Raw genomic sequence first — 8,392 nt, 5'->3', positions numbered from 1 at the left:
CGTCACTTGTACGCATCGTCATGGCTTTTGTACACGGTCGTTGTGCACGTTCTCAGATTCTCTTCTTTTACAAACTCTGTACTTTACTGTTTATTTATTAAAATACATATTGTCAGAAAAACCTGTCACTGGTTTCTATGAAGACACTTAAAGGTTAATTATACATTAAATGTTGTTTGCTTATGGTCGTAAACTTTGGTGTGGCGTCACCTTCAGGAGAAACTAAACCTTTTCAGTTCTCAGACCAGAGAAATTGTCAGTATGACATCCTGATATTAACAAACCTCACATCTGAAATGTGTACATATGTGGGTGTGGTTATATGGTTTGGTCACACCCCTTAAACACCTGCAGGAGGACACTGGTCAACACGACTCTACCCCCCCCCCCCGTTGAACACACGTATTAGTCTTTTTATTCCTGATAAACAGAAGGAATCAGACACGTGACACATTTTCCTGATCATAGTAAACCTGATGTTAAAATAACTGAAACTCATGAAGCTGAAGAATGACGAGGCAGCGAGTGTTTGTTTCCTTTTATTCCTCTTTACAAATGTTCAATGACAGCTTGACTCATCAAGGCCGAGACCACGGGCCACACGAAGGACACTTAGAAAACAACAGAGTCCGTGTTCAGACAAACAGAGAAGTCACTTCTCTGCAGACGCTCGTCAGAGGAAACATTCACACCAGATCCACTCGCCGACTTGAAGCCGCCGACGCAATAAATAGTTTCCAGAGCAAAAAAATAAAAATTGAACTGTTACTGCGAGTGATTAATTTGTAAAACCAAATCGACTGGACTTCGTTTGGAGTGCCCCCCCCCAAAACCCTCAGTGGTGGCGATCGAAGGTGCACGATCTGAACTCTAATTATGATGATTCTCCTTGATTCACACGTTCAGTCGCTCGGGACCCGATTAAAACAGTAAAAGTGAAACTGATCAGATTCATCGTCCTGTTCCTTTAACAGCAGCAGCGTCCGAGCGGAGGAATGTGGCGGATTCGAGGAGCAACGACCGGCTCCGACGTTTCAAAACTAAAACAGTTCACAGTATGACGACCAATTACTTGTGGTGAAACAGCTGATTTACCAGGATGAGTTATTTACACTGACATTTGTGTGTTGGGTGTGTGTGGGGGGGGAAACCGACATGAGGAAATCTGAGGATGACCACGGGAGGCTGCTAAAAGCTTGGGGTGGGGGGGGGGGGTTCAGCCCTTCTTCTCCTCCAGCGTCTTGTGGAGCTCGTCGGCTTCCTCAGCGGTTTTCACTCGGATGAGGAGCGGGATGGGGCAGGTCGGGTTCTTGTCGTCGATGACCGGGTTCGGGACGCACACGACCATCACGTTGTTCTTACCGACTCGAGAGCACGGCATGGACGCCGACACCAGGATGTTGAGCAGGATGTTTCCTGATGAGGAGAGGAATTAAGAAGAAGAAGTTTATACATTTGCACATGAATCAGATTCTGTTCTGATCTCGTCAATAAGTATGAAGTGTTTAGTTTGTTAAACGTGTCGAGGTCAGCTTTTAAACTTTGGCATTGATTCTTCTTCATGTGTTTTACTGCACTGGCTCATGTTACAGAACCTGGAGGCAGCAATTCCTCTGATTCACCAGCAGCTGGAGCTGTTTGTTCATATTTAATTTCAAATTGAATTACTAAACACCTTCATGTTTAAACTTTATATAATTTACTATTAAATGAAATCCTTTCCTCTCACTTTAAAAGTAATTCCCTCAAATACTGAGTAGAATCATCATTAACAGTCGTTCAGCGTGATTCTGATCAACTGGACTTGTTTCACTTTGTATATTGTCAGACTTCCCTGATCCTGTAGTTTGTGAGAAACAGACGTGAACCAGTGGGAATCGAGCTTCGTCCACTAAACGGATTTTCTTCAATCATCAAACCATGAACACATGAAGCTTCTCACCCAGGTTGGTGTCGGCCCGAATCACCAGCTGCGTCTTCCCGTCCTCGATGTGTTTGAGGTGCAGAGTTCCGACACCCTTCTCTTTAAACTCTGAGTCCTTCTTGTAGAACATTTTGCACCTGAGGACAGAAACAAGTGGAAATCTGATTAATCTCCAGCATCTGTGTGGTTAAAATCCATATTTAGTAAAGTTTGGTTTAACAATCGTCGTGATGCAGGGAAAATAAAACAAACATCTTTAAAGATATTCACACGACACTTTGTGGTCAGTTAAGAGTTTGTCTGCAGCAATAACAGCAAATAAAACTCTACTGTTACTGACCACATTTATCCAGATATTGTAAGTTTCTCCTGTCAAAATGTTTTACTATCCTTTTAATAGACATGCAGAAGACATTTATAATAAGTCGTACGTACTTCTTGGAGAGGAAAGCATCGTCCTCCTTCACTTCTCTGACGTCAGGTTTTGGCGGCTCCTCCGACTCCTCCTCTCCGTTCTCGACTGAAAGTTAAAAACAAACTTTAATTTCACATCGGAAATAAGTCAACTTGTGTCGATGGCCTGACAACAGAGATCATTATTCTTATTCGTAATGCGACAGTTAGCTGAATTAAACTCATATTTAATGAAAAAACTGATAAAACTGTTTGTACCAAAGAAAAAAACCTTGTATTTCATAAAACCTGAGTTATCATATTTCCTCAGAGCTGAAATAAAGTCAATATATTTAGTCAAAATAATTAATCAAAGCATTTTATCTCAGATGTGAACTAAACATCTTCAGGTTTGTCCGTCATTCTGAGTTTTGTCTCAGAACAAACCAATTCAGAGCTTCTGTTTGTATCATGTGATTTTCTTATTGCATCATAAATAAAGTTAAATGCTCGTCACAATTTCCTGTATCACAAACTGAGGTTATGCAGAAACTTGTGACCAACTATTAAAAATGAATTCAGTTTAGTGTCTAATAACCGACTAATTTAATCTGACAATCTGGAAACTCATTGAAAAATTCATTTAATTGCTTTTTTTCAATAAGCTAAATGTTAAATCTCTAAATTTTGAATGGAAAAGAATAAACGTTTGGCTGCAGCTCTGATCAGAGACGTTTGTCTGAAGAGTAAATGGATAAAGTCTCCTCCAGACATTCAGGGACAGATATCCGTTTGGTGTCGTACCTGCAGGCGCAGCTTCCTCAGCCTTCGTCCCGCCGAAGGACAGAGGAGCAGCAGATCCTGGAGCTCCGAACATGGGGCTCTGACTGAAGGGGGTGCTGGAGGACGAGGAGAAGGAGAAGCCGGGGGACATGGATTTGGACCCTAGGGATCCGAGGACGGAGCTGTCCACCTTCTTACCGAAGTTAAACGTGATGCCGGAGGGGATGGGAGCGGTGGTGGAGCTTTTGTCTTGGGTCGAGTCGTCTGTGGATTGTTTTCCAAAGGAGAACAAAGTGGCAGCGGCTGGAGCCGGAGCCGCCGGGCTGCTGGAGGAGGAAGACGAGGGAGGAGGGGGGGTGGATGAGGTGGTCCCTGCCTGCTTCTTCTCCTCCGAGCCTCCGTCAGCCGCAGCAGCCGACCCGGCGCCGTACTGCCGCTCGATGCTGGCCAGGTGTTGCTCATAGTCCCTGAAGATGGGGTTGAGGTCGCACAGCGGGTTGTCGTTCACGTGTTTGGTGATCCAGTCGCGCACAGAGCAGTTGAGCGCTGTGAGCTGCCGGCTGTACTCCTTGTTGCCCACACTGCTGCCGCCGCTGATGATGCCGAAGCTCAAAGCAGGACTTGGGGAGGAGCCATTGGTTTGCTTGGCCATGATGTCAGCAAAGGGTTTTGCGGAGGAGGGGCTGTTGAACGTCAGACCTGAGATGATGGAGGGAGAAATGTTACACATGGATGAAGCAGAGAGGAAGAGAGACCCCTCTCCCCTCTAATGCAGCAGCTATCCCCCCCCCCCCGCGCCCTGCAGCTACACCACAACATGAACGAGTGAACAGAGCGGCGCTGATTCAGCTCCATTACACACCAACGCCAAAACAAGAGCCTCCACAATGAAACATTTTCACTTCATTAGAGCAACACTGAGGGAGAAACTGAGCTTCAACACTAGGATGAGCAACCACCTGAATCTGTTCAAACACAAAACTACAGCAACACAAAGGCTTGTCCCTTAATACAAGAGACTGAAGAACAAAGGACGATTGGGAAAGTTTCATGAACTGAAACCAACAAGTCGTTTTTTTAAATCTCACTGATTTTCTTTAAATCTCTCAAAGACAAATATGAATAAATCTTCATTATGCTCATTATGTCTTATCAGCATAAAAAATCTGAGACATTTTATCAATTAATCAAACTGTAACTTCAACATCTCAGGTTCAAACCCGAGCTGCTTCTTCAGGCTGCTATTCTTCTGTCTGTCAGACTGAACATGAAGACGTGACATCGCTTGAGACCAAACTGCTGTTTTCCGTCACCACAGGGTCACCAAAACGGCTCTAAACCGTCCGTGTCTATTCATGACAACAAGTGTTTTACTGCTACGCATCTACCACCTGAAATAAAACCATCTTCACTAATTATCACGTAGAGGAAAATCCACCATAACGATGAGAACCTGAAGTCGTCGTAACAGACGAAGATGAAACGTGACAGGTTCCACCCGGTTTCTTTTGTGAATACAAACTGCTTCACAGAGAATGTGTTTGTAACAACACAGAACATCAACACAAAGCTCAGCGTGTTTCTTCTCACCTGGCGTCCCAGTGGATGCAGCCGGAGCCGAGAAGCCTCCGAACGACGGACTGCTGCTGTTTCCGTTGGTCAGACTGCTGAGGCCTTGAAATCCTCCTCCGTTACCGAACCCAGAAAACATGGTGGAAGGCGAGGTGGTGCTCTCCGCCGGCTTGGCCAAAGAAAAACCTTTGAACCCTTTGAAAGCTCCGCTGTTCTCGCCCTGAAACAGAAGAAACATGCTGAACGTCACTTCTACCACAGACCACAATTTCAAATGAGATCCCAGTTGGACCCTGGTGTATTTAGCATGATTTCCATTCACAAGTTGTATTAAGTGTTGATGTTCACCTCTGCTCCAACGTTGCGGCGTTTGGCTCTTTTCACCACTCGGCTCTTCAGCACATCTTGGCTTGCAAGTGAAAACTGCCCGGCCTATAATCCAGATTAAACAGACAGGTTAATACATCACAGTCCAAACTGAGATAAATCACAGATCTGAACTAGGGCTGCTCAATTAATCGAAATATAATCGGTCAAACGATCTCCAAACTACTATAATCGAGTTGAAACGATTATTTGGCATTTTTTTCTAAAGAGACGCGCATGCGCAATTCAGTCCCTCCCCCAAAGCATTCAACGCAGCCCCGCTGACTTGCACTCGCTCTCAAGCAGCTGTGAAGTGAAGGAGGCGAGTTGTGTGTGTGGGGACTGGAGGTATTTCAAAAACAGCGCGAGTGGTAAACGGCAGAGGGAGGGCAGCCCCGTCTGATCGACAAAAAGTGTAGAAAAAGTTATGTTGTATGGGAACACGAATCCGACGAGCAGCAGCACCACACGATGCAGCGTCCACTCTCCAGCGCGCAGCCACCCGGCTGTTCTCACCGGACCGGCGCAGGTCAGCTCGCGATTCTCCGCTTGTTGTTGTATGGAACCAGTTCAATGTCGGGGTTCGGGGGTAAATGATGATGGTCCTCATAGCCCCCCCCCACCCCACCCAGGCACCGATATCCTGCATGGTTTCACGGAGGAATAAGACACGCAGCCGTAATCGGTGTTCACCGGAACCGGAAGTGACTGGTACTTCCGTTAAGTCATTTAAAAAAAATAAGGGCACATATATTTATAATCGTTTGAATAATCGTGATTTCGTTTTTGCCCAAAATAATCGTGATTATGATTTTTTCCATAATCGAGCAGCCCTAATCTGAACTGCATTCGCAGATGGACAACATCATAAAGGTCTAAGGGTTCAGAGGTTCAAATGATTTATTGTCATATGCAGAAATTAACAATAACCCTAACCCTAATCAAAGGCGCACACAACATGTATTTGTACCATTAGTGTGACGAGGAGAGTTTGTCATGTGTTAGAACTTGTTCACTTCCTGTGTGGGTGTGAGACTCACCTCCTCTCCCTCCTCCTCCTGATCCCAGTTCCTGTCCGTTAACTCCTTGTCAGCAATCCTCTTCGCCATCCCACCTGCTCTGTAACAGAGGAACAAGCGTTGCGTTACACAACTTCAGTGTAGACATGCGGCAGAAGGAACCATGACAAAGTGGACCCCCCCCCCAACCCCCCCGTCCCCCGAGGTGGGTCAAGCTTATTGAGCCAATTCAATAATAATTACAAACGTGCACACGTCACAGTGCATCTCTATCTGATTCAACTTATTGTATTTTACCCTCTTGCATTATGTTTTCTTCTTCACGTCAGGTCAAAGAAAACCAGAGGCCTGATGACATCACTTCATTTACACACTTTAGTGTTCAGTTCAAATACTTATTACTATTCCTATGAAAATATTATGGTTAAAATGTGCAAATCGTTTTTAATGTATTTCTGTAGATCATCTCTCAGGTTCTTCCACCAGGTTCTACACCAGAGCGTTTGTCATATGTTCATACGCGTTAGTCTGTGTTCCTCATGTTCTTCTGTCTTAAATACGTTCTTCATGTTCTATGTGCTGCTCTTCATCCCTGATGAGGAGACATGTTATTCTGTGTTATGGATGTTCCTTGTGTTGTATGTTCCGTTCTCCTGATGAGGTCACATGTGTTCCTCATGTTCTATGTGCTGCTCTTCATCCCTGATGAGGTCATATGTGTTCATGTTCTTCATGTTCTAGGTTCTCCTGATGAGGGCACCTGGCTGCAGGTGCGGGCCTCCTCTATATAAATGGCTCCTGACCCAGTTTCGGTTCTGACTCACAGAACAAGACTTCCACTTAGTTGATTTAAACTCGTTTGATTCTAATCTGTGTAGAAACATCCAGAACATGTAAAACTCTCTAGCTCGTTAAAGACCTGATTTAAGTTTCTCTTGAGTTCATTGTGAATCTTCAGTTGGCTTCAGTTAGGTTCATGCTAACCGTCTGGAGCGAGTGGCAGTCTGCTCGTCGGTGGTTACCTGGGTCAGTTACTTGTGTCTCTACCCTGGTTAGAGGGTCAGTTACCCGTGTTTCTACCCGGGTTAGCGGGTCCGGTAACGAGTGAACCGGCTGGCTAGCCTCCATGTTGTGGCCGCTAGCCGGGGAGCTAGCGGCGGGACTTGATGTTAGCCGGGCCCGAAAGCTAACGCTAGCTCGCCGCTAGCCGGCTGGTCACGTACCTGAGTGGACGTTATTTTCCTGGAGACGCAGGGACTCGAACCTGCTCCGGGCAGAAGCTCCGGCTCACCGGCTCCGGCAGGAACTCAGGTACGAACAGAACTGAACCGAATCAACCGATGAAGCTCAGGGTTTGGATCGAGTCTCGCTCACGCCGCCATTTTACACAGCGGAACATCCGCATGGGTTCGCGCGTCCCGCCCTTTTGCGCATGCGCAGCAGAGGGAGCTGTGGTGAATCATGGGAAATGTAGTCCATTACAGACTTTTAAAAATGGAGACGTGTTCATATCACTCTGAATTTAATTGATCTATTTTTAAATCAAGTACATTTTGACCATGACGTCAATTATGATTCATTTCAGATGAATTATTTATATTTAGTACATTTTAATTAGGATGTTTTATGAATAAAAAATCCTTTAATGAAAAAGATTGTTTAATTCCTTCATATTCAGTATATTTTAATGAAGCTGAATTATTTACATAGGCTGCACATTGAATTGTGAATGCATCACATCAGAATGACACGTTTCTGAATGAACTGGACATGTGCAGTGAAAAGTCACAACATGTTTCTGAAATAATAATGTGCTCAATATTTGAGTTAAATTGACCCTTGTTCAAGTTGCTTAATTATTTTATTACACACAAAATAAACCTGAAACACAGTAATGGATTAAAACTGACCCTAATAATGTTAAACTTGTGTCTTCAAACTTTGACAGAGGAGTATCATGAAAACTATTACAACTGGAAACATGTTAAACAGAATATGATGAGTTATAAAATCAGATTTCACGTCCTCTACTGCCTTGTTCTTGTGGGACTGAAGGTCAGAGTAACTTTGTGAGATGTAAAGTGAAGGATCTCAGTCAGTGAACCTGCAGCTGGTGAATCAGCTGCTCTGCACACGACCATCTTTGATTTTAACCTCCGCTAAACTACGACTCTGGGATTTACAGAGTGTTTCACTTCGTCTTTCACAGCCTTGTGTGTTGGGAGGAGAACTGATGGATGCGAGCTGAGGCTCGGGGGAAACTGGGGGTAAAATGGTGCAGAGTTGGGCAGCAGATGGCTCGTCTCCAAGCTTTCAGGATCCCACTCGGCTCTGC

General features: G+C 44.8%; 1 protein-coding gene across 2 annotated transcripts; it reads right to left on the bottom strand.

Annotated features, from left to right (window-relative positions):
* Positions 1-526: 526 nt before the first annotated feature.
* nup50 (nucleoporin 50) lies at positions 527-7,448 on the bottom strand. Of its 2 annotated transcripts, none has more exons than XM_061070095.1 (8): positions 7,281-7,448; positions 6,079-6,157; positions 5,021-5,104; positions 4,691-4,892; positions 3,122-3,799; positions 2,360-2,444; positions 1,943-2,061; positions 527-1,416 (listed from the first exon to the last, which is right to left on the bottom strand). In XM_061070095.1, exons 2-8 carry the CDS (start codon positions 6,145-6,147, stop codon positions 1,217-1,219), a joined length of 1,437 nt encoding a protein of 478 aa, XP_060926078.1. In that variant the 5' UTR covers positions 6,148-6,157; positions 7,281-7,448; the 3' UTR covers positions 527-1,216. The 2 variants fall into 2 exon arrangements, with proteins under 2 accessions (XP_060926078.1, XP_060926085.1); XM_061070102.1 differs by having other exon boundaries at positions 6,079-6,152.
* Positions 7,449-8,392: the final 944 nt, after the last annotated feature.

This window comes from Limanda limanda, chromosome 1 (genome assembly GCF_963576545.1).
Source record: "Limanda limanda chromosome 1, fLimLim1.1, whole genome shotgun sequence".
Taxonomy (NCBI): domain Eukaryota; kingdom Metazoa; phylum Chordata; class Actinopteri; order Pleuronectiformes; family Pleuronectidae; genus Limanda; species Limanda limanda.
This window is presented reverse-complemented; position numbering and strand designations above follow the sequence as displayed.